General features: G+C 41.9%; 1 protein-coding gene across 32 annotated transcripts in view; it reads left to right on the forward strand.

The window, feature by feature from the left end:
• Positions 1 to 27602, forward strand: part of LOC110515949 (uncharacterized) — a 234461-nt gene that overhangs the window by 188647 nt on the left and 18212 nt on the right. For 16 of the 32 annotated variants that reach the window (XM_090188230.1, XM_090188245.1, XM_090188231.1 and 13 more), the window contains one exon: positions 86 to 12387. In XM_090188230.1, the coding sequence (XP_090044356.1) occupies positions 86 to 9518 (9433 nt within the window). In that variant the 3' untranslated portion in view covers positions 9519 to 12387. Of the gene's footprint in view, positions 1 to 85; positions 27111 to 27602 lie in introns of those variants that run through there. The other 16 variants (XM_090188242.1, XM_090188243.1, XM_090188244.1 and 13 more) reach the window with 5 other exon arrangements.

Here is a 27602-nt window from a genome sequence, read left to right on the forward strand (position 1 = left end):
GCTTATATTATATAGTCATATAGTATGTCTCTTTGGAGTCTGCTAAAATGTAAATGTAACAGTGTTCATGTCATTCATGTTTCAGGGAGCTGAGCCCGTGGACTTTGGAGGACACGGTAACAAGGGAGTCCACCACCGCCAGCGAGCAAGTAAGTCCCCCTCTGAACGTGATTGGAGCAGAAACATGGAGACTAGCGTCTCAGGTGTTTGGCCCCCAGTGCCAAACCAGAGACCAGCCTCAGGGCCAGCGCAGCAGAAGTAGCAGTGGTCTGCTCCACCCTCAAGTGGGCGCCACTGGGCCTCTGCCAGCTGGTGTTGACCAAATGTCCCCACCGGGGCGAGGCGAGGTTGAGCGTGAGCGCTGGCTGTCGCCGGAACAGCTCAGGATATCGTCTCCCATAGTGATCAGTGACTTTGGTCTGAGTCTGTCAGAGTCTGAGCAGGCAGAGACAGACTTCAGAGAACTCTGTGTTGGGTTTAGGGAGATGCCACTGGACAGGACCCTGAACCCTAAAACCAAAGCCAGGTTCTCCAGAGAGGCCAGCACAGAAATCTATGACCACAGTCATTTAGCTGAGTCTGACTGTAGCAACGCGTGTTCACCTGAGAACCGTAGTCAGGCTTGTTCGCCTCAGGACTGTAGCCATGGTCCGGCAAGTCTGGCCATGGCTGAGGAGGCTGACCAGAGAACAGTGGCTGAGGAGGCTGACCAGAGAACAGAAAAGCACATAGAAGAGATAACGGCTCGATTCTACCGGGCCATGTACGGCTCAGAAGAAGTCCTGCAGGTCACTGAGATGGTCCCCGATCCCCACAGGTCCGAAGACCAGTCAGAGAAACGCCTGGAGCTGGTAGCTCTCAGAAAGAACCAATCACAGGTGGAGACACAGCTTTCGTTTATTGACGAGCCAGGAGAGGGTTGTGCCATGGCTCACTACAGCATGGTAGAGCAAACCAACGTCCAAAAGGGCATTGTTCGGCCGAAGGAAAGTCCGGCAACCAGCGAGTTCACTCCGATGACACGTGACTCACCTGACAGGCACCCTAGCTTTATCACTGTCCGACCAGAACCTGATAACGCCATAGTGAGGGCAAAAACATCCGGCATGTTCATGCCAGTTACCCCCCAGTCCCCTGGCCAAGACACAACACTGTATTCACATCTCACTAACTACAGACCTCTGACTCCTGATTCAGAAATGGAGTCCCTGTCACCTGACTCTCTACGGGGTCTCTCACCCATGGAAGAAGGGCTCATAACTGTAGCTAGACTATCATCCCCTGAGTCCGTAATGTCCGTTGGCGCCTACAGGGCAATTTCCCCTGACTCCCCTCTCCGCGAGCGTAGGGTAATGTCTCCAGATTCTGCCAGGGCATTCCGTGAAAGCAGGCCTCTTTCTCCCGGATCGGATGGGTCTAGATTTTCATCCGAGGTTAAAGCCTACATTATAGAGAGTAGAGAACCGTCATACTCTCCTTCAGACATATGCAAGAGTAAAAAGGATTCCTGTGATTCAGAGATAGCAGATAGTGCTCTTGGTACCCTCTCTCCTTCCCACACCGATATCACCCGGAGTCCCCTCTCTCCTTACTACCCAGATAGCATCCGCAGTCCCCTCTCTCCTTGCTACCCAGATAGCATCCGGAGTCCCCTCTCCCCTTCCCACACCAATATTATCCGGAGACCCATCTCTCCTTACCATTCAGACAGTGTTCTGAGTTCCCTATCCCCTGTGTCCTCTGAGGTGTTTTCTGATGACATATGGTCCCCATCGCCAGAGTTGTATGAATTGGTGACTGAGAGTAGGACCCTGTCCCCGAACTCCCCAGTACCAGAGTATGACACACCTGTACCTGAGACACCTGTACCTGACACACCTGTACCTGACACACCTGTACCTGAGGCACCTGTACCCGACACACCTGCACCTGAGACACCTTTACAGGAGACTGATAGTATCATGACCCTAGGAGACTATAGGTCGTGGTCACCTGGTCACCTGTCGTGGTCAGCTGTGACATCAGAGATGGGCTCTGCAGATCTGTTGTTCACTGAGTGTAGAGCATCCTCCCCAGAGTCTGTTACTTCGTTGGATGAGTATAGGCAGCTTTCTCCTAACTCGCCGGCTCCTCAACACACACCCTCAGTGCTTGAGGAAAGTTCACTGTGTGATTCAATAGATAGATCCTTTTCACCTGAATCTTTTACTTCAGACCTAGACTATTCTGAGCTCTGTCTTGAGGAATTGTATGCCGTGGAAAGACCTGATTCTCCTAATTCAATATTGTCAGAAGAAGATACAGTAGCTGAAAGACGCTTGGCAAAACATAGACCACCATCACCGGGATCTGGCAGTCCAGATAGTGAAACAGAAATGGAATGGGAGTTCATCCAGTTGTCGTCCCTTCCTGAGCACAGATCCCAGATCTGTACAGATCTCAGATCTCCTGAGTCATTCGGTTCAAACAGTGATGGAATCCTTATATATCTTGACCATTTCTTAACTGACATGATGCCACCTTCACCTAATTCTGATACGTTGTTGGGTGATTGTAGGCCCTTCTCTCCCGACTCTCCACTTCCTGAGTTTAGTTTGTCGTTAGCTGAATATAAAACGTATCCGTCTAGAAGTAGACCCTCCTCACCAGCCTCAGTAACATCAGAATTTGAGTACTCTAGTTTAAGTCATGGAGAATCAGTAGCTGAAAACCGATCGGAATCACCAGATCCGGGGATGTTACAAATTCCACAGTATAGAGCTAACTTCCTTGATTTTGTAGTTCCTGTGAAAAAATACTCATCGGCAATAGAAATTGGTGAATTGAAATTCAGACCCCTGTCACCAGAATCAGTAACTTCAGAAGATGAGCATTCCTTCCTTGAGCTCTTGTTTTCAGAGTCTAGATCATCCTCTGCACAGTCTGTTGCATCATTTGATGAGTGCAGGCCCCTCTCTCCTGACTCTCCAGTTCCTCACTTCATGCCTCAATGTTGCGATTGTTATTTGTCTTTCACTGGAAGTAGATGTTCATCACCAAAATCAGTAACTTCAGATATTGAATACTCTGAGTTCTGTCTTGAGGAACTGTTTGCTGAGGACAGAGCAGATTCTCCTGAATCAATATATTCAGACAGTGAGTTTCAGGATCAATTGGAAGCAGAACTTGTTCCAGTCTTGCATGAATCAGCTTCTCCATTTTCTGATTCTCTCCCTCACTCTATTCAATCTGAAACATATATCAACAAATTCATCTCACCTGCCTTAGTCCAGTTTGAATCTGAGCACAGATATACCAAAACAGACATATTATCTACCACAACAATGGCAACACAAGACTCTGTTGAGGCTAAAACCGCGTTACCAGTTGCAGCTAAAACAGCATTTATACAGCTTGACTTAAGTGATGAGAAATGTTTGTCGTTGCTACCAGCTGCTGTAATGATGCCAGTAAAGCAAGAGCCAGCTATTTCTCTTGATGAGGTAGATGAAGACAATTTGAAACACCAAGATAAATCTGAAGTCAAACCTTTATCTCCTGAGTCAGTCTTGTCAGAAAGTGGTTCACAATTCAGACCTGGAAATTGTGATTATTATTTGTTGTACAATGGGAGTATTTCTCCGATACCTGAATCTGTAACAACATTTGAAGATCATAGACCTCTTTCTCCTGACTCACCTAATACACAATTCAGACCTGGACATTGTGATTATTATTTGTTGTACGATGTGTGTAGGTCTACATCACTTTTGTCTGTAACTTCAAACCTTGAATATCGTGGATTGTACAGACTAGATTTCCCTTCAGATAGTGAATGTACAGTGACAGATCAAAGTAGCCTATCTGAGTATAGACCACTCTCACCAGAATCAATAACTTCAGACGGGGACTTTAACTTCCTTGAGCTCTTGTTTTCAGAGTCTAGATCATCCTCTGCACAGTCTGTTGCATCATTTGATGAGTACAGGCTCCTCTCTCCTGACTCTCCAGTTCCTCACTTCATGCCTCAATGTTGCGATAGTTATTTGTCTTTCACTGGAAGTAGATGTTCATCACCAGAATCAGTAACTTCAGAAGATGGTTATACCTTCCTTGAGCTCTTGTTTTCGGAGTCTAGACCATCCTCTCCAGAGTCTGTTGCATCATTTGATGACTACAGGCCCCTCTCTCCTGACTCTCCAGTTCCTCACTTCATGCCTCAATGTTGCAATAGTTATTTGTCTTTCACTGGAAGTAGATGTTCATCACCAGAATCAGTAGCTTCAGATATTGAATACTCTGAGTTCTGTCTTGAGGAACTGTTTACTGAGGACAGAGCAGATTCTCCTGAATCAATATATTCAGACAGTGAGTTTCAGGATCAATTGGAAGCAGAACTTGTTCCAGTCTTGCATGAATCAGCTTCTCCATTTTCTGATTCTCTCCCTCACTCTATTCAATCTGAAACATATATCAACAAATTCATCTCACCTGCCTTAGTCCAGTCTGAATCTGTGCACAGAGAAACCAAAACAGACATATTATCTTCCCCAACAATTGCAACAGAAGACTCTGTTGTTGCTAAAACCACATTGCCAGTTGCAGCTAAAACAGCATTTATACAGCTTGACTTGAGTGATGAGAAAGGTTGGTCAGTATTGCCAGCTGCTGTAATTATGCCAGTAAAGCAGGAGCCAGCCAATGCTCTTGATGAGGGAGATAAAAACAGTATGAAACACCAAGATACATCTGAAGTCAAACCTTTATCTCCTCAGTCAGTCTTGTCAGAAAGTGGTTCACAGTTCAGACATGGACATTGTGATTATTACTTGTTGTACAATGGGAGTATTTCTCCGATACCTGAATCTGTAACAACATTTGAAGATCATACACCTCTTTCTCCTGACTCACCTAATACACAATTCAGACCTGGACATTGTGATTATTATTTGTTGTACGATGTGTGTAGGTCTACATCACTTTTGTCTGTAACTTCAAACCTTGAATATCGTGGATTGTACAGACTAGATTTCCCTTCAGATAGTGAATGTACAGTGACAGATCAAAGTAGCCTATCTGAGTATAGACCACTCTCACCAGAATCAATAACTTCAGACGGGGACTTTAACTTCCTTGAGCTCTTGTTTTCAGAGTCTAGATCATCCTCTGCACAGTCTGTTGCATCATTTGATGAGTACAGGCTCCTCTCTCCTGACTCTCCAGTTCCTCACTTCATGCATCAATGTTGCAATTGTTATTTATCTTTCACTGGAAGTAGATGTTCATCACCAGAATCAGTAGCTTCAGATATTGAATTCTCTGAGTTCTGTCTTGAGGAACTGTTTGCTGAAGACAGAGCAGATTCACCTGAATCATTTATATCAGAGAGTGAATTTGTTGAGTCAGTTGAAAGAGGTCTAATGAAACTCAGACCCTTGTCACCAGAATCAGTAACTTCAGAAGGTGATTATACCTCCGTTGAGGTCTTGGTTGATGAGTCTAGACCATCTTCACCTGATTCTATCACTTCAAATGATGAATATCGAGCTCTATCTCCTGATTCCCCAATCCCACAATTTAGACCCACAGTAATTGAGTCGTCAGTGTCGTCATTCTTTAGCAGATCTTCGTCACCTATTTCGGTAACTTCAGACACTGAAGGATCTGGCTTCTATCTTGAGGAATATTTCATTGAAGTGAGACCATATTCTCCCGAATCTTTTGTGTCAGAGAGTGAATTCATAGAAGCAGCTGAAGGAGGTTTGATAAAATTTAGACCCCTGTCACCAGAATCGGTAACTTCAGGAGATGGTTATACCTTCCTTGAGTTCTTGTTTGCAGAATGTAGACCATCTTCACCTGAATCTGTAACATCATTTGATGAGTACAGGCCTCTCTCTCCAGACTCTCCTATTCCTGATTTCAGATCACATTGTTGTGATTATTATTTGCTATTCACAGAAGATAGATCTTCGTCACCACAATCAGTCACCTCAGACGTTGAATTCTCTGGATTTAGCCTTGAGGAATTGATTGCTGAGGACAGAGCAGATTCTCCTGAATCAATATATTCAGACGGGGAATTTCTGGATCAATTGGAAGCAGAACTTGTTCAAGTTTTGCATGAATCAGCTTCTCCATTTTCTGATTCTCTCCCTCACTCTATTCAATCTGAAACATATATCAACAAATTCATCTCACCTGCCTTAGTCCAGTTTGAATCTGAGCACAGAGAAACAAAAACAGACATATTGTCTACCACAACAATAGTAACACAAGACTCTGTTGAGGCTAAAACCGCGTTACCAGTTGCAGCTAAAACAGCATTTATACAGCTTGACTTAAGTGATGAGAAATGTTTGTCGTTGTTACCAGCTGCTGTAATGATGCCAGTTAAGCAGGAGCCATGTAATTATCTTGATGAGGTAGATAAAGACAGTATGAAACACCAAGATACATCTGAAGTCAACCCTTTATCTCCTGAGTCAGTCTTTTCAGAAAGTGGTTCACAGTTCAGACCTGGACATTGTGATTATTATTTGTTGTACGATGGGAGTATTTCTCCGATACCTGAATCTGTAACAACATTTGAAGATCATAGACCTCTTTCTCCTGACTCACCTAATACACAATTCAGACCTGGACATTGTGATTATTATTTGTTGTACGATGTGTGTAGGTCTACATCACATTTGTCTGTAACTTCAGACCTTGAATATCTTGGATTGTACAGAGCTGATGTCCCTTCAGATAGTGAATTTACAGTGACAGATCAAAGTAGCCTATCTGAGTATAGACCACTCTCACCAGAATCAATGACTTCAAAAGGGGACTTTACCTTGCTTGAGCTCTTGTTAACCGAGTCTAGATCATCCTCTCCAGAGTCTGTTGCATCATTTGATGAGTACAGGCCCCTCTCTCCTGACTCTCCAGTTCCTCACTTCATGCCTCAATGTTGCGATTGTTATTTGTCATTCACTGGAAGTAGATGTTCATCACCAGAATCAGTAGCTTCAGATATTGAATTCTCTGAGTTCTGTCTTGAGGAACTGTTTGCTGAAGACAGAGCAGATTCACCTGAATCATTTATATCAGAGAGTGAATTTGTTGAGTCAGTTGAAAGAGGTCTAATGAAACTCAGACCCTTATCACCAGAATCAGTAACTTCAGAAGGTGATTATACCTCCGTTGAGTTCTTGGTTGATGAGTCTAGACCATCTTCACCTGATTCTATCACTTCAAATTATGAATATCGAGCTCTATCTCCTGATTCCCCAATCCCACAATTTAGACCCACAGTAATTGAGTCGTCAGTGTCGTCCTTCTTTAGCAGATCTTCGTCACCTATTTCAGTAACTTCAGACACTGAAGTATCTGGCTTCTATCTTGAGGAATTTTTCAATGAAGAGAGAACATATTCTCCAGAATCGTTTGTGTTAGAGGGTGAATTCCTAGAAGCAGCTGAAGGAGATTTGATCAAATTCAGACCCCTGTCACCAGAATCAATAACTTCAGGAGATGGTTATACCTTCCTTGACCTCTTGTTTACAGAGTCTAGACCATCTTCACCTGAATCTATAACATCGTTAAATGAGTACAGGTCTCTTTCTCCTGACTCTCCTATTGCTGATTTCAGATCACATTGTTGTGATTATTATTTGCTATTCACAGAAGATAGATCTTCGTCACCACAATCAGTCACCTCAGACGTTGAATTCTCTGGATTTAGCCTTGAGGAATTGATTGCTGAGGACAGAGCAGATTTCCCTGAATCGATATATTCAGACAGTGAATTTCTGGATCAATTGGAAGCAGAACTTGTTCCTCCAGTCTTGCATGAATCAGCTTCTCCAGTTTCTGATTCTCTCCCTCACTCTATTCAATCTGAAACATCAATTAACAAATTAATCTCACCTGCATTAGTCCAGTCTAAATCTGTGCACAGAGAAACCAAAACAGACATATTATCTTCCACCACAATTGCAATAGAAGACTCTGTTGTTGCTAAAACCACATTGCCAGTTGCAGCTAAAACAGCATTTATACAGCTTGACTTGAGTGATCAGAAAGGTTGGTCAGTATTGCCAGCTGCTCTAATGATGCCATTAAAGCAAGAGCCAGCTAATTCTCTTGATGAGGTAGATGAAGACAATTTGAAACACCAAGATCAATCTGAAGTCAAACCTTTATCTCCTGAGTCAGTCTTGTCAGAAAGTGGTTCACAATTCAGACCTGGACATTGTGATTATTATTTGTTGTACGATGGGAGTATTTCTCCGATACCTGAATCTGTAACAACATTTGAAGATCATAGACCTCTTTCTCCTGACTCACCTAATACACAATTCAGACCTGGACATTGTGATTATTATTTGTTGTACGATGTGTGTAGGTCTACATCACTTTTGTCTGTAACTTCAAACCTTGAATATCGTGGATTGTACAGACTAGATTTCCCTTCAGATAGTGAATGTACAGTGACAGATCAAAGTAGCCTATCTGAGTATAGACCACTCTCACCAGAATCAATAACTTCAGACGGGGACTTTAACTTCCTTGAGCTCTTGTTTTCAGAGTCTAGATCATCCTCTGCACAGTCTGTTGCATCATTTGATGAGTACAGGCTCCTCTCTCCTGACTCTCCAGTTCCTCACTTCATGCATCAATGTTGCAATTGTTATTTATCTTTCACTGGAAGTAGATGTTCATCACCAGAATCAGTAGCTTCAGATATTGAATTCTCTGAGTTCTGTCTTGAGGAACTGTTTGCTGAAGACAGAGCAGATTCACCTGAATCATTTATATCAGAGAGTGAATTTGTTGAGTCAGTTGAAAGAGGTCTAATGAAACTCAGACCCTTGTCACCAGAATCAGTAACTTCAGAAGGTGATTATACCTCCGTTGAGGTCTTGGTTGATGAGTCTAGACCATCTTCACCTGATTCTATCACTTCAAATGATGAATATCGAGCTCTATCTCCTGATTCCCCAATCCCACAATTTAGACCCACAGTAATTGAGTCGTCAGTGTCGTCCTTCTTTAGCAGATCTTCGTCACCTATTTCGGTAACTTCAGACACTGAAGGATCTGGCTTCTATCTTGAGGAATATTTCATTGAAGTGAGACCATATTCTCCAGAATCTTTTGTGTCAGAGAGTGAATTCATAGAAGCAGCTGAAGGAGGTTTGATAAAATTTAGACCCCTGTCACCAGAATCGGTAACTTCAGGAGATGGTTATACCTTCCTTGAGTTCTTGTTTGCAGAATGTAGACCATCTTCACCTGAATCTGTAACATCATTTGATGAGTACAGGCCTCTCTCTCCAGACTCTCCTATTCCTGATTTCAGATCACATTGTTGTGATTATTATTTGCTATTCACAGAAGATAGATCTTCGTCACCACAATCAGTCACCTCAGACGTTGAATTCTCTGGATTTAGCCTTGAGGAATTGATTGCTGAGGACAGAGCAGATTCTCCTGAATCAATATATTCAGACGGGGAATTTCTGGATCAATTGGAAGCAGAACTTGTTTAAGTTTTGCATGAATCAGCTTCTCCATTTTCTGATTCTCTCCCTCACTCTATTCAATCTGAAACATATATCAACAAATTCATCTCACCTGCCTTAGTCCAGTTTGAATCTGAGCACAGAGAAACAAAAACAGACATATTGTCTACCACAACAATGGTAACACAAGACTCTGTTGAGGCTAAAACCGCGTTACCAGTTGCAGCTAAAACAGCATTTATACAGCTTGACTTAAGTGATGAGAAATGTTTGTCGTTGTTACCAGCTGCTGTAATGATGCCAGTTAAGCAGGAGCCATGTAATTATCTTGATGAGGTAGATAAAGACAGTATGAAACACCAAGATACATCTGAAGTCAACCCTTTATCTCCTGAGTCAGTCTTTTCAGAAAGTGGTTCACAGTTCAGACCTGGAAATTGTGATTATTTCTTGTTGTATAATGGGAGTATTTCTCCGATACCTGAATCTGTAACAACATTTGAAGATCATAGACCTCTTTCTCCTGACTCACCTAATACACAATTCAGACCTGGACATTGTGATTATTATTTGTTGTACGATGTGTGTAGGACTACATCACATTTGTCTGTAACTTCAGACCTTGAATATCTTGGATTGTACAGAGCTGATGTCCCTTCAGATAGTGAATTTACAGTGACAGATCAAAGTAGCCTATCTGAGTATAGACCACTCTCACCAGAATCAATGACTTCAAAAGGGGACTTTACCTTGCTTGAGCTCTTGTTAACCGAGTCTAGATCATCCTCTCCAGAGTCTGTTGCATCATTTGATGAGTACAGGCCCCTCTCTCCTGACTCTCCAGTTCCTCACTTCATGCCTCAATGTTGCGATTGTTATTTGTCATTCACTGGAAGTAGATGTTCATCACCAGAATCAGTAGCTTCAGATATTGAATTCTCTGAGTTCTGTCTTGAGGAACTGTTTGCTGAAGACAGAGCAGATTCACCTGAATCATTTATATCAGAGAGTGAATTTGTTGAGTCAGTTGAAAGAGGTCTAATGAAACTCAGACCCTTATCACCAGAATCAGTAACTTCAGAAGGTGATTATACCTCCGTTGAGTTCTTGGTTGATGAGTCTAGACCATCTTCACCTGATTCTATCACTTCAAATTATGAATATCGAGCTCTATCTCCTGATTCCCCAATCCCACAATTTAGACCCACAGTAATTGAGTCGTCAGTGTCGTCCTTCTTTAGCAGATCTTCGTCACCTATTTCAGTAACTTCAGACACTGAAGTATCTGGCTTCTATCTTGAGGAATTTTTCAATGAAGAGAGAACATATTCTCCAGAATCGTTTGTGTTAGAGGGTGAATTCCTAGAAGCAGCTGAAGGAGATTTGATCAAATTCAGACCCCTGTCACCAGAATCAATAACTTCAGGAGATGGTTATACCTTCCTTGACCTCTTGTTTACAGAGTCTAGACCATCTTCACCTGAATCTATAACATCGTTAAATGAGTACAGGTCTCTTTCTCCTGACTCTCCTATTGCTGATTTCAGATCACATTGTTGTGATTATTATTTGCTATTCACAGAAGATAGATCTTCGTCACCACAATCAGTCACCTCAGACGTTGAATTCTCTGGATTTAGCCTTGAGGAATTGATTGCTGAGGACAGAGCAGATTTCCCTGAATCGATATATTCAGACAGTGAATTTCTGGATCAATTCGAAGCAGAACTTGTTCCTCCAGTCTTGCATGAATCAGCTTCTCCAGTTTCTGATTCTCTCCCTCACTCTATTCAATCTGAAACATCAATTAACAAATTAATCTCACCTGCATTAGTCCAGTCTAAATCTGTGCACAGAGAAACCAAAACAGACATATTATCTTCCACCACAATTGCAATAGAAGACTCTGTTGTTGCTAAAACCACATTGCCAGTTGCAGCTAAAACAGCATTTATACAGCTTGACTTGAGTGATCAGAAAGGTTGGTCAGTATTGCCAGCTGCTCTAATGATGCCATTAAAGCAAGAGCCAGCTAATTCTCTTGATGAGGTAGATGAAGACAATTTGAAACACCAAGATCAATCTGAAGTCAAACCTTTATCTCCTGAGTCAGTCTTGTCAGAAAGTGGTTCACAATTCAGACCTGGACATTGTGATTATTATTTGTTGTACGATGGGAGTATTTCTCCGATACCTGAATCTGTAACAACATTTGAAGATCATAGACCTCTTTCTCCTGACTCACCTAATACACAATTCAGACCTGGACATTGTGATTATTATTTGTTGTACGATGTGTGTAGGTCTACATCACTTTTGTCTGTAACTTCAAACCTTGAATATCGTGGATTGTACAGACTAGATTTCCCTTCAGATAGTGAATGTACAGTGACAGATCAAAGTAGCCTATCTGAGTATAGACCACTCTCACCAGAATCAATAACTTCAGACGGGGACTTTAACTTCCTTGAGCTCTTGTTTTCAGAGTCTAGATCATCCTCTGCACAGTCTGTTGCATCATTTGATGAGTACAGGCTCCTCTCTACTGACTCTCCAGTTCCTCACTTCATGCATCAATGTTGCAATTGTTATTTATCTTTCACTGGAAGTAGATGTTCATCACCAGAATCAGTAGCTTCAGATATTGAATTCTCTGAGTTCTGTCTTGAGGAACTGTTTGCTGAAGACAGAGCAGATTCACCTGAATCATTTATATCAGAGAGTGAATTTGTTGAGTCAGTTGAAAGAGGTCTAATGAAACTCAGACCCTTGTCACCAGAATCAGTAACTTCAGAAGGTGATTATACCTCCGTTGAGGTCTTGGTTGATGAGTCTAGACCATCTTCACCTGATTCTATCACTTCAAATGATGAATATCGAGCTCTATCTCCTGATTCCCCAATCCCACAATTTAGACCCACAGTAATTGAGTCGTCAGTGTCGTCCTTCTTTAGCAGATCTTCGTCACCTATTTCGGTAACTTCAGACACTGAAGGATCTGGCTTCTATCTTCAGGAATATTTCATTGAAGTGAGACCATATTCTCCAGAATCTTTTGTGTCAGAGAGTGAATTCATAGAAGCAGCTGAAGGAGGTTTGATAAAATTTAGACCCCTGTCACCAGAATCGGTAACTTCAGGAGATGGTTATACCTTCCTTGAGTTCTTGTTTGCAGAATGTAGACCATCTTCACCTGAATCTGTAACATCATTTGATGAGTACAGGCCTCTCTCTCCAGACTCTCCTATTCCTGATTTCAGATCACATTGTTGTGATTATTATTTGCTATTCACAGAAGATAGATCTTCGTCACCACAATCAGTCACCTCAGACGTTGAATTCTCTGGATTTAGCCTTGAGGAATTGATTGCTGAGGACAGAGCAGATTCTCCTGAATCAATATATTCAGACGGGGAATTTCTGGATCAATTGGAAGCAGAACTTGTTCAAGTTTTGCATGAATCAGCTTCTCCATTTTCTGATTCTCTCCCTCACTCTATTCAATCTGAAACATATATCAACAAATTCATCTCACCTGCCTTAGTCCAGTTTGAATCTGAGCACAGAGAAACAAAAACAGACATATTGTCTACCACAACAATGGTAACACAAGACTCTGTTGAGGCTAAAACCGCGTTACCAGTTGCAGCTAAAACAGCATTTATACGGCTTGACTTAAGTGATGAGAAATGTTTGTCGTTGTTACCAGCTGCTGTAATGATGCCAGTTAAGCAGGAGCCATGTAATTATCTTGATGAGGTAGATAAAGACAGTATGAAACACCAAGATACATCTGAAGTCAACCCTTTATCTCCTGAGTCAGTCTTTTCAGAAAGTGGTTCACAGTTCAGACCTGGAAATTGTGATTATTTCTTGTTGTATAATGGGAGTATTTCTCCGATACCTGAATCTGTAACAACATTTGAAGATCATAGACCTCTTTCTCCTGACTCACCTAATACACAATTCAGACCTGGACATTGTGATTATTATTTGTTGTACGATGTGTGTAGGACTACATCACATTTGTCTGTAACTTCAGACCTTGAATATCTTGGATTGTACAGAGCTGATGTCCCTTCAGATAGTGAATTTACAGTGACAGATCAAAGTAGCCTATCTGAGTATAGACCACTCTCACCAGAATCAATGACTTCAAAAGGGGACTTTACCTTGCTTGAGCTCTTGTTAACCGAGTCTAGATCATCCTCTCCAGAGTCTGTTGCATCATTTGATGAGTACAGGCCCCTCTCTCCTGACTCTCCAGTTCCTCACTTCATGCCTCAATGTTGCGATTGTTATTTGTCATTCACTGGAAGTAGATGTTCATCACCAGAATCAGTAGCTTCAGATATTGAATTCTCTGAGTTCTGTCTTGAGGAACTGTTTGCTGAAGACAGAGCAGATTCACCTGAATCATTTATATCAGAGAGTGAATTTGTTGAGTCAGTTGAAAGAGGTCTAATGAAACTCAGACCCTTATCACCAGAATCAGTAACTTCAGAAGGTGATTATACCTCCGTTGAGTTCTTGGTTGATGAGTCTAGACCATCTTCACCTGATTCTATCACTTCAAATTATGAATATCGAGCTCTATCTCCTGATTCCCCAATCCCACAATTTAGACCCACAGTAATTGAGTCGTCAGTGTCGTCATTCTTTAGCAGATCTTCGTCACCTATTTCAGTAACTTCAGACACTGAAGGATCTGGCTTCTATCTTGAGGATTTTGTCAATGAAGAGAGGCCATATTCTCCAGAATCTTTTGTGTCAGAGAGTGAATTCGTAGAAGCAGCTGAAGGAGGTTTGATAAAATTCAGACCCCTGTCACCAGAATCAGTAACTTCAGAAGATGGTTATACCTTCCTTGAGCTCTTGTTTACAGAGTCTAGACCATCTTCACCTGAATCTATAACATCGTTAAATGAGTACAGGTCTCTTTCTCCTGACTCTCCTATTGCCAATTTCAGATCACATTGTTGTGATTATTATTTGCTATTCACAGAAGATAGATCTTCGTCACCACAATCAGTCACCTCAGACGTTGAATTCTCTGGATTTAGCCTTGAGGAATTGATTGCTGAGGACAGAGCAGATTCTCCTGAATCAATATATTCAGACGGGGAATTTCTGGATCAATTGGAAGCAGAACTTGTTCAAGTTTTGCATGAATCAGCTTCTCCATTTTCTGATTCTCTCCCTCACTCTATTCAATCTGAAACATATATCAACAAATTCATCTCACCTGCCTTAGTCCAGTTTGAATCTGAGCACAGAGAAAGAAAAACAGACATATTGTCTACCACAACAATGGCAACACAAGACTCTGTTGAGGCTAAAACCGCGTTACCAGTTGCAGCTAAAACAGCATTTATACAGCTTGACTTAAGTGATGAGAAATGTTTGTCGTTGTTACCAGCTGCTGTAATGATGCCAGTTAAGCAGGAGCCAGGTAATTATCTTGATGAGGTAGATGAAGACAATTTGAAACACCAAGATAAATCTGAAGTCAAACCTTTATCTCCTGAGTCAGTCTTGTCAGAAAGTGGTTCACAATTCAGACCTGGACATTGTGATTATTATTTGTTGTACGATGGGAGTATTTCTCCGATACCTGAATCTGTAACAACATTTGAAGATCATACACCTCTTTCTCCTGACTCACCTAATACACAATTCAGACCTGGACATTGTGATTATTATTTGTTGTACGATGTGTGTCGGTCTACATCACCTTTGTCTGTACCTTCATATCTTGAATATTGTGGTTTGCACAGACTAGATTTCCCTTCAGATAGTGAATTTACAGTGACAGATCAAAGTAGCCTATCTGAGTATAGACCACTCTCACCAGAATCAATAACTTCAGACGGGGACTTTAACTTCCTTGAGCTCTTGTTTTCAGAGTTTAGATCATCCTCTGCACAGTCTGTTGCATCATTTGATGAGTACAGGCTCCTCTCTCCTGACTCTCCAGTTCCTCACTTCATGCCTCAATGTTGCGATTGTTATTTGTCTTTCACTGGAAGTAGATGTTCATCACCAGAATCAGTAGCTTCAAATATTGAATTCTCTGAGTTCTGTCTTGAGGAACTGTTTGCTGAAGACAGAGCAGATTCACCTGAATCATTTATATCAGAGAGTGAATTTGTTGAGTCAGTTGAAAGAGGTCTAATGAAACTCAGACCCTTGTCACCAGAATCAGTAACTTCAGAAGGTGATTATACCTCCGTTGAGTTCTTGGTTGATGAGTCTAGACCATCTTCACCTGATTCTATCATTTCAAATGATGAATATCGAGCTCTATCTCCTGATTCCCCAATCCCACAATTTAGACCCACAGTAATTGAGTCGTCAGTGTCGTCATTCTTTAGCAGATCTTCGTCACCTATTTCAGTAACTTCAGACACTGAAGGATCTGGCTTCTATCTTGAGGATTTTGTCAATGAAGAGAGGCCATATTCTCCAGAATCTTTAGTGTCAGAGAGTGAATTCGTAGAACCAGCTGAAGGAGGTTTGATAAAATTCAGACCCCTGTCACCAGAATCAGTAACTTCAGAAGATGGTTATACCTTCCTTGAGCTCTTGTTTACAGAGTCTAGACCATCTTCACCTGAATCTATAACATCGTTAAATGAGTACAGGTCTCTTTCTCCTGACTCTCCTATTGCTGATTTCAGATCACATTGTTGTGATTATTATTTGCTATTCACAGAAGATAGATCTTCGTCACCACAATCAGTCACCTCAGACGTTGAATTCTCTGGATTTAGCCTTGAGGAATTGATTGCTGAGGACAGAGCAGATTCTCCTGAATCAATATATTCAGACGGGGAATTTCTGGATCAATTGGAAGCAGAACTTGTTCAAGTTTTGCATGAATCAGCTTCTCCATTTTCTGATTCTCTCCCTCACTCTATTCAATCTGAAACATATATCAACAAATTCATCTCACCTGCCTTAGTCCAGTTTGAATCTGAGCACAGAGAAAGAAAAACAGACATATTGTCTACCACAACAATGGCAACACAAGACTCTGTTGAGGCTAAAACCGCGTTACCAGTTGCAGCTAAAACAGCATTTATACAGCTTGACTTAAGTGATGAGAAATGTTTGTCGTTGTTACCAGCTGCTGTAATGATGCCAGTTAAGCAGGAGCCAGGTAATTATCTTGATGAGGTAGATGAAGACAATTTGAAACACCAAGATAAATCTGAAGTCAAACCTTTATCTCCTGAGTCAGTCTTGTCAGAAAGTGGTTCACAATTCAGACCTGGACATTGTGATTATTATTTGTTGTACGATGGGAGTATTTCTCCGATACCTGAATCTGTAACAACATTTGAAGAACATACACCTCTTTCTCCTGACTCACCTAATACACAATTCAGACCTGGACATTGTGATTATTATTTGTTGTACGATGTGTGTCGGTCTACATCACCTTTGTCTGTACCTTCATATCTTGAATATTGTGGTTTTCACAGACTAGATTTCCCTTCAGATAGTGAATTTACAGTGACAGATCAAAGTAGCCTATCTGAGTATAGACCACTCTCACCAGAATCAATAACTTCAGACGGGGACTTTAACTTCCTTGAGCTCTTGTTTTCAGAGTTTAGATCATCATCTGCACAGTCTGTTGCATCATTTGATGAGTACAGGCTCCTCTCCCCTGACTCTCCAGTTCCTCACTTCATGCCTCAATGTTGCGATTGTTATTTGTCTTTCACTGGAAGTAGATGTTCATCACCAGAATCAGTAGCTTCAAATATTGAATTCTCTGAGTTCTGTCTTGAGGAACTGTTTGCTGAAGACAGAGCAGATTCACCTGAATCATTTATATCAGAGAGTGAATTTGTTGAGTCAGTTGAAAGAGGTCTAATGAAACTCAGACCCTTGTCACCAGAATCAGTAACTTCAGAAGGTGATTATACCTCCGTTGAGTTCTTGGTTGATGAGTCTAGACCATCTTCACCTGATTCTATCACTTCAAATGATGAATATCGAGCTCTATCTCCTGATTCCCCAATCCCACAATTTAGACCCACAGTAATTGAGTCGTCAGTGTCGTCATTCTTTAGCAGATCTTCGTCACCTATTTCAGTAACTTCAGACACTGAAGGATCTGGCTTCTATCTTGAGGAATTTTTCAATGAAGAGAGACCATATTCTCCAGAATCGTTTGTGTTAGAGGGTGAATTCCTAGAAGCAGCTGAAGGAGATTTGATCAAATTCAGACCCCTGTCACCAGAATCAATACCTTCAGGAGATGGTTATACCTTCCTTGACCTCTTGTTTACAGAGTCTAGACCATCTTCACCTGAATCTATAACATCGTTAAATGAGTACAGGTATCTTTCTCCTGACTCTCCTATTGCTGATTTCAGATCACATTGTTGTGATTATTATTTGCTACTCACAGAAGATAGATCTTCGTCACCACAATCAGTCACCTCAGACATTGAATTCTCTGGATTTAGCCTTGAGGAATTGATTGCTGAGGACAGAGCAGATTCTCCTGAATCGATATATTCAGACGGGGAATTTCTGGATCAATTGGAAGCAGAACTTGTTCAAGTTTTGCATGAATCAGCTTCTCCATTTTCTGATTCTCTCCCTCACTCTATTCAATCTGAAACATATATCAACAAATTCATCTCACCTGCCTTAGTCCAGTTTGAATCTGAGCACAGAGAAAGAAAAACAGACATATTGTCTACCACAACAATGGCAACACAAGACTCTGTTGAGGCTAAAACCGCGTTACCAGTTGCAGCTAAAACAGCATTTATACAGCTTGACTTAAGTGATGAGAAATGTTTGTCGTTGTTACCAGCTGCTGTAATGATGCCAGTTAAGCAGGAGCCAGGTAATTATCTTGATGAGGTAGATGAAGACAATTTGAAACACCAAGATAAATCTGAAGTCAAACCTTTATCTCCTGAGTCAGTCTTGTCAGAAAGTGGTTCACAATTCAGACCTGGACATTGTGATTATTATTTGTTGTACGATGGGAGTATTTCTCCGATACCTGAATCTGTAACAACATTTGAAGATCATACACCTCTTTCTCCTGACTCACCTAATACACAATTCAGACCTGGACATTGTGATTATTATTTGTTGTACGATGTGTGTTGGTCTACATCACCTTTGTCTGTACCTTCATATCTTGAATATTGTGGTTTGCACAGACTAGATTTCCCTTCAGATAGTGAATTTACAGTGACAGATCAAAGTAGCCTATCTGAGTATAGACCACTCTCACCAGAATCAATAACTTCAGACGGGGACTTTAACTTCCTTGAGCTCTTGTTTTCAGAGTTTAGATCATCCTCTGCACAGTCTGTTGCATCATTTGATGAGTACAGGCTCCTCTCTCCTGACTCTCCAGTTCCTCACTTCATGCCTCAATGTTGCGATTGTTATTTGTCTTTCACTGGAAGTAGATGTTCATCACCAGAATCAGTAGCTTCAAATATTGAATTCTCTGAGTTCTGTCTTGAGGAACTGTTTGCTGAAGACAGAGCAGATTCACCTGAATCATTTATATCAGAGAGTGAATTTGTTGAGTCAGTTGAAAGAGGTCTAATGAAACTCAGACCCTTGTCACCAGAATCAGTAACTTCAGAAGGTGATTATACCTCCGTTGAGTTCTTGGTTGATGAGTCTAGACCATCTTCACCTGATTCTATCACTTCAAATGATGAATATCGAGCTCTATCTCCTGATTCCCCAATCCCACAATTTAGACCCACAGTAATTGAGTCGTCAGTGTCGTCATTCTTTAGCAGATCTTCGTCACCTATTTCAGTAACTTCAGACACTGAAGGATCTGGCTTCTATCTTGAGGATTTTTTCAATGAAGAGAGACCATATTCTCCAGAATCGTTTGTGTTAGAGGGTGAATTCCTAGAAGCAGCTGAAGGAGATTTGATCAAATTCAGACCCCTGTCACCAGAATCAATAACTTCAGGAGATGGTTATACCTTCCTTGACCTCTTGTTTACAGAGTCTAGACCATCTTCACCTGAATCTATAACATCGTTAAATGAGTACAGGTATCTTTCTCCTGACTCTCCTATTGCTGATTTCAGATCACATTGTTGTGATTATTATTTGCTACTCACAGAAGATAGATCTTCGTCACCACAATCAGTCACCTCAGACATTGAATTCTCTGGATTTAGCCTTGAGGAATTGATTGCTGAGGACAGAGCAGATTCTCCTGAATCGATATATTCAGACAGTGAATTTCTGGATCAATTGGAAGCAGAACTTGTTCCTCCAGTCTTGCATGAATCAGCTTCTCCAGTTTCTGATTCTCTCCCTCACTCTATTCAATCTGAAACATCAATTAACAAATTAATCTCACCTGCATTAGTCCAGTCTAAATCTGTGCACAGAGAAACCAAAACAGACATATTATCTTCCACCACAATTGCAATAGAAGACTCTGTTGTTGCTAAAACCACATTGCCAGTTGCAGCTAAAACAGCATTTATACAGCTTGACTTGAGTGATCAGAAAGGTTGGTCAGTATTGCCAGCTGCTCTAATGATGCCATTAAAGCAGGAGCCAGCTAATTCTCTTGATGAGGTAGATGAAGACAATTTGAAACACCAAGATCAATCTGAAGTCAAACCTTTATCTCCTGAGTCAGTCTTGTCAGAAAGTGGTTCACAATTCAGACCTGGACATTGTGATTATTATTTGTTGTACGATGGGAGTATTTCTCCGATACCTGAATCTGTAACAACATTTGAAGATCATACACCTCTTTCTCCTGACTCACCTAATACACAATTCAGACCTGGACATTGTGATTATTATTTGTTGTACGATGTGTGTCGGTCTACATCACCTTTGTCTGTACCTTCATATCTTGAATATTGTGGTTTGTACAGACTAGATTTCCCTTCAGATAGTGAATTTACAGTGACAGATCAAAGTAGCCTATCTGAGTATAGACCACTCTCACCAGAATCAATAACTTCAGACGGGGACTTTAACTTCCTTGAGCTCTTGTTTTCAGAGTTTAGATCATCCTCTGCACAGTCTGTTGCATCATTTGATGAGTACAGGCTCCTCTCTCCTGACTCTCCAGTTCCTCACTTCATGCCTCAATGTTGCGATTGTTATTTGTCTTTCACTGGAAGTAGATGTTCATCACCAGAATCAGTAGCTTCAAATATTGAATTCTCTGAGTTCTGTCTTGAGGAACTGTTTGCTGAAGACAGAGCAGATTCACCTGAATCATTTATATCAGAGAGTGAATTTGTTGAGTCAGTTGAAAGAGGTCTAATGAAACTCAGACCCTTGTCACCAGAATCAGTAACTTCAGAAGGTGATTATACCTCCGTTGAGTTCTTGGTTGATGAGTCTAGACCATCTTCACCTGATTCTATCACTTCAAATGATGAATATCGAGCTCTATCTCCTGATTCCCCAATCCCACAATTTAGACCCACAGTAATTGAGTCGTCAGTGTCGTCATTCTTTAGCAGATCTTCGTCACCTATTTCAGTAACTTCAGACACTGAAGGATCTGGCTTCTATCTTGAGGAATTTTTCAATGAAGAGAGACCATATTCTCCAGAATCGTTTGTGTTAGAGGGTGAATTCCTAGAAGCAGCTGAAGGAGATTTGATCAAATTCAGACCCCTGTCACCAGAATCAATAACTTCAGGAGATGGTTATACCTTCCTTGACCTCTTGTTTACAGAGTCTAGACCATCTTCACCTGAATCTATAACATCGTTAAATGAGTACAGGTCTCTTTCTCCAGACTCTCATATTGCTGATTTCAGATCACATTGTTGTGATTATTATTTGCTACTCACAGAAGATAGATCTTCGTCACCACAATCAGTCACCTCAGACGTTGAATTCTCTGGATTTAGCCTTGAGGAATTGATTGCTGAGGACAGAGCAGATTCTCCTGAATCAATATATTCAGACGGGGAATTTCTGGATCAATTGGAAGCAGAACTTGTTCCTCCAGTCTTGCATGAATCAGCTTCTCCAGTTTCTGATTCTCTCCCTCACTCTATTCAATCTGAAACATCTATTAACAAATTAATCTCACCTGCCTTAGTCCAGTCTAAATCTGTGCACAGAGAAACCAAAACAGACATATTATCTTCCACCACAATTGCAATAGAAGACTCTGTTGTTGCTAAAACCACATTGCCAGTTGCAGCTAAAACAGCATTTATACAGCTTGACTTGAGTGATCAGAAAGTTTGGTCAGTATTGCCAGCTGCTGTAATGATGCCAGTAAAGCAGGAGCCAGCTAATTATCTTGATGAGGGAGATAAAGAAAGTATGATACACCAAGATACATCTGAAGTCAAACCTTTATCTCCTCAGTCAGTCTTGTCAGAAAGTGGTTCACAATTCAGACATGGACATTGTGATTATTACTTGTTGTACAATGGGAGTATTTCTCCGATTCCTGAATCTGTAACAACATTTGAATATCATAGACCTCTTTCTCCTGACTCACCTAATACACAATTCAGACCTGGACATTGTGATTATTATTTGTTGTACGATGTGTATCGGTCTACATCACCTTTGTCTGTAACTTCAGACCTTGATTACCGTGGTTTGCACAGACTAGATTTCCCTTCAGATAGTGAATTTACAGTGACAGATCAAAGTAGCCTATCTGAGTATAGACCACTCTCACCAGAATCAATAACTTCAGACGGGGACTTTAACTTCCTTGAACTCTTGTTTTCAGAGTCTAGATCATCCTCTGCACAGTCTGTTGCATCATTTGATGAGTACAGGCTCCTCTCTCCTGACTCTCCAGTTCCTCACTTCATGCCTCAATGTTGCGATTGTTATTTGTCTTTCACTGGAAGTAGATGTTCATCACCAGAATCAGTAGCTTCAAATATTGAATTCTCTGAGTTCTGTCTTGAGGAACTGTTTGCTGAAGACAGAGCAGATTCACCTGAATCATTTATATCAGAGAGTGAATTTGTTGAGTCAGTTGAAAGAGGTCTAATGAAACTCAGACCCTTGTCACCAGAATCAGTAACTTCAGAAGGTGATTATACCTCCGTTGAGTTCTTGGTTGATGAGTCTAGACCATCTTCACCTGATTCTATCACTTCAAATGATGAATATCGAGCTCTATCTCCTGATTCCCCAATCCCACAATTTAGACCCACAGTAATTGAGTCGTCAGTGTCGTCCTTCTTTAGCAGATCTTCGTCATCTATTTCAGTAAATTCAGACACTGAAGGATCTGGCTTCTATCTTGAGGAATTTTTCAATGAAGAGAGACCATATTCTCCAGAATCGTTTGTGTTAGAGGGTGAATTCCTAGAAGCAGCTGAAGGAGATTTGATCAAATTCAGACCCCTGTCACCAGAATCAATAACTTCAGGAGATGGTTATACCTTCCTTGAGTTCTTGTTTACAGAGTCTAGACCATCTCCACCTGAATCTATAACATTGTCAAATGAGTACAGGCCTCTCTCTCCAGACTCTCCTATTCCTGATTTCAGATCACATTGTTGTGATTGTTATTTGTCTTTCACTGGAAGTAGGTGTTCATCACCAGAATCAGTCACCTCAGACATTGAATTCTCAGGACTGTACCCTAAGGAATTATTTACTGAGGACAGACCAGATTCACCTATTTCCATCTGTTCAGGGGGCGGTGATGATGAGGATGATGGTAGTTTTCCTAAAACATCACAGTGGGATGATGATGCAGGTTCTTTAGAAAATATCCCAACAGTCCATTGGGCCTTCATACCTCAGTTCATGGTGTCTAAAGCTGTACAAACAGGCTTATCACTAGACTCAGATGAATCTTCATCCCAATCAGTTCATGGACTCTCTGAGGTGCGGCCTTTGTCTCCAGAATATAGACTAGTTTACAGGGCAGTTCCCATCAAACTAATGTCCCATGTGTATGACCCAGCGAACAAAGGTGAAACCTACGATAGTAAGACTGGTGTTTTCGAACATTCGGGACAAAGATACAAGGTTAGACAGGTTCTTGACTGTCAGAGGGAACATTGCGTGGATTTCGGGCCTGTTCCATTTCATGAATCCAACCTTGGCATGCCTCGTGTCTTTGAAACCACAGCAGTTGAGTTGACAAAACAAGATATCTCCTCACTACAACACTCTGACATCACTGACCAGACAGTCACAGATACTTTGCATAAACCTCATTTGCTAATATCCCAGCCAGTAGAGACAGAAATCCTAACCCCTTCCCCCGTCTTAGCTGAATGGGAGTTCACCCAGTTGTCGTCCCTTCCTGAGTACAGACCTCTTTCTCCTGAGTCACTCGGTTCAGACATGGATGGAATCCTTTTCTATCTTGACCACTTATTTACTGACATGAGGCCATCTTCACCTGAATCTGTTGCGTCAGTGAATGAATACAGGCCTCTCTCACCTGACTCTCCAGTTCCCCACTATAGACCTAGAATCCCAGATGTTTTCATGACTGCAGAGCGTAGATCTTCCCTCTGTTCTGTTGCGTCAGCCATTGAATTGTTTGGATTTTGTCTTGAGGAATCGTTTGCTGAGGACAGAGCCGATTCACCTGAATCAGTAACATCAGATATTGAATTCTCTGTGTTCTGTCTTGAGGAATCGTTTGCAGAGGACAGAGCACATTCACCTGAATCAGTAACATCAGATATTGGATTCCCTGAGTTCTGTCTTGATGAATCGTTTGCTGAGGACAGAGCAGATTCACCTGAATCATTTATATCAGAAGGTGACTATGAACATGTAAACGAGACACTCACTAAATCCAGTCCTCTGCCACCTGAAGATGAGTACGCTCGTTCTTTTGTTCAGTACTGGCTTTCAGAGTTACAGCCGTCCTCTGCAGAACCCATGACATCACTAGATGAGTTAGATGCTGCAGAAACAAGCAAATTTACAGAAATGGAGGATTCTGAATCTCAGCCTGTTTATGAATTCTCTGAAGGAAATACATCGTCTCTAGAATATAGACTGGTTCATAAGGCAGTTCCCTCCACTCTAATGGCCCATACATTTGACGCGGCGTACCAAGGTGAAACTTACTTGAACAAATCAGGTGTTTTTGAATATGCAAAAGACAGACAGGCTAGAGAGATAATGGAGCGTCTGCAGGACAAAGATCCTGTCCTGGACAGGCCGGTCACACCAGAGTCAATAACATCAGAAGAGATTCAGTCTTTTTTGAATGATTGGTCCACTGAGTTAAGGCCAAACTCACCAGCCTCTGTTGCATCACTTGATGAGCATAGGCCTCTCTCTCCAGACTCTCCTATTCCCCAGTTCATACATCAATGTTGTGATAATTATGTGGAACTCCCTGGTGATAGGTCTTCGTCACCTCAGTCGGTAATGTCAGACGTTGAATACTGTGGTTTATTTCTCGGTGAACTCATTCCTGAACACAGACCGGATTCTCCTGATTCCTTTTTGGCTGATAGTGAATTCAGAGAGTCAATTGAACAGTTTTTTAGAATATTCAGAACCTTGACACCAGAATCAGTAACTTCAGAAGATGGTTATACATTCATTGAGCTCTTGTTTGTAGAGTCTAGACCATCTTCACCTGAATCTGTAACATCAGTTGATGAGTACAGGCCTCTCTCTCCTGACTCTCCAGTTCCCCAGTTCTTACATCAATATTGTGATTATTATGGGTTATTCCCTGCTGATAGGTCTTCATCACCTGAATCAGTAACATCAGAAATTGAATTCTCTGAGTTCTGTCTTGATGAATCATTTGCTGAGGACAGAGCAGATTCACCTGAATCATTTATATCAGAAGGTGAATATGAACATGTAGACGAGACACTCACTAAATCCAGTCTTCTGCCACCTGAAGACGAGTACGCTCGTTCTTTTGTTCAGTACTGGCTTTCAGAGTTACGGCCGTCCTCTGCAGAACCCATGACATCACTAGATGAGTTAGATGCTGCAGAAACAAGCCCATCTACAGAAATGGAGGATTCTGAATCCCACCCTATTTATGAATTATCTGAAGGAAAAACATTGTCTCCAGAATATAGACTAGTTTATAAGGCAGTTCCCTCCACGCTAATGGCCTATACATTTGACCCAGCGTACCAAGGTGACACTTATTTGCGTAAGACAGGTGTTTTTGAATATGCAGGAGACAGAAAGGTTAGAAAAGCCCTGGATCGACCGCATCAATCTGGTGAGGACTTGAGGCCAGTTAGTGTTGAAGAACCAGCCTCCCCTTGTCATTCTGCTACTCCAGCAGAGGAGGAGACGGTACAAGAGGGGTCCTTGCTAACAGTACCTCATTTCACTGACCAGACAGTCACAGAAACTTTGCACGAACCTCATTTGCCAATATCCCAGCCAGTAGAGACAGAAATCCGAACCTCTTCCCCCGTCCTAGCTGAACGGGAGTTCACCCAGTCATCGTCCCTTCCTGAGTACAAAACTCTTTCGGCTGAGTCACTCGGTTCAGACAGGGATGGAGTCCTTTTATATCTTAACCACTTCTTTACTGACATGAGGCCATCTTCACCGGAGTCTGTTGTGTCATTTGATGAGTACAGGCCCCTCTCTCCTGACTCTCCAGTTCCTCACTTCATGCCTCAATGTTGCCATTGTTATTTGGCTCCCACTGGTGATCGATCTTCGTCACCTCAATCAGAAACTTCAGATATTGAATTCTCTGAGGTATGTCTTGAGGAACTGTTTGCTGAAGACAGAGCAGATTCACCTGAATCATATATATCGGAAGATGGAATGAGATTAGTAGATGAGTCAGACAAAGATATGAGCCAAGACAGACCAATGACACCAGATTCAACATCGGGAGAGAGCCTGTCATTTGTAGAAGACTGGTTTTCAGAGTTAGCTTTAAAACCGTCCTCCCCTGAATCCGTTTCATCACAAGAGGACCTCTCTCCTGACTCACCTGTCCTCCAATATGGACCTGGTCTGTCTGTTGTTGCCGTGTCAACAGGAGAGAAGTGTTGGACACCTGAATCTGTGATATCAGACTGGGATGAGTTTGGTCTGGAGGACTTGTTCTGTGCGACCAGAGCCTGTTCTCCTGACTCCATCTGTTCCAATACAGATACTGTTTTAACTCAGGGTGACGGTCAACGTTCTCCTCCAACAGACCAGGTTTCCACTGAACATGAACCTGAAATGAGAGTTGAAAGAGCACGCTTAAAACAACCCCCGGAATTAATAGAGGCCCCTTTTAGTTTAGTTTTCCCAGTTGTTTGCCAAACCCACCGAGCAGTGGAAGCGTTTTTTTGTAGGGCCTCCTCCCCAGACAGCCACAGAGCACCCGTAGAGGATGTAGATTTAGATGATGTAGAGACTCACAGACCTCACCAAGCATCCTCTCAGTCGAGTCACGTGCCATCTGACGAACACAATCTGGGATCTCCTGTTGCTGCTGTCAGGGCGGAGGAGGCAGTTCACAACAGACCTCAAGCAAGTCGTAAGTCAATCCAAAGAAAAGAACACAGTAATGTCCCTACGTTGAAAGGAAGTGAAGCGCAAACCAAGATTGACGAGAAAAGCAAGCACCTGAAAAGAAAGCCGATGAGAAAAGCGGAAGACAGCCGAGTTTCTGCGCCGTCGGTAAGACCACGCACGTTCGCCGTCAGCAGGGAATGCCGAGACGCTTTCTAAAAACAATTAAGGCTGGAAGTGTGTAGTGCGTAGTTCGCATGCGTCGTGTAGGACCCTTAGGCTCAAGCTTTCACTAATGGGTTTTGACGCATAGCTGTAGGAGCTTGACACCTGCTGAGGCATGTTTGCATCAGAAATGCAGGAAGTGTCTCAGAAAGGCAACTATTGAACAGTAGTGAGACACGTTTAGTCTCAACGCCATGGACTTCCTTCCTGTCACATGGTGTGTCCTCAAGCTAAAAATGGCTGACTAAATGTGACTTTATTCCCTTCTGTAGTGACCTACTTTTGACCAGAGATGTGCAGGCTAAAAGGTTCAAAGTAGTGCACTATGAAGGGAATAGGGTGCCATAGGGCCCTGGTTAAAAGTAGTGCACTACGAAGGGAATAGGGTGCCATAGGGCCCTGGTTAAAAGTAGTGCACTACGAAGGGAATAGGGT

This window comes from Oncorhynchus mykiss, chromosome 10 (assembly GCF_057628025.1).
Source record: "Oncorhynchus mykiss isolate SJ-2025 chromosome 10, ASM5762802v1, whole genome shotgun sequence".
NCBI classification, from domain to species: Eukaryota; Metazoa; Chordata; class Actinopteri; order Salmoniformes; family Salmonidae; genus Oncorhynchus; species Oncorhynchus mykiss.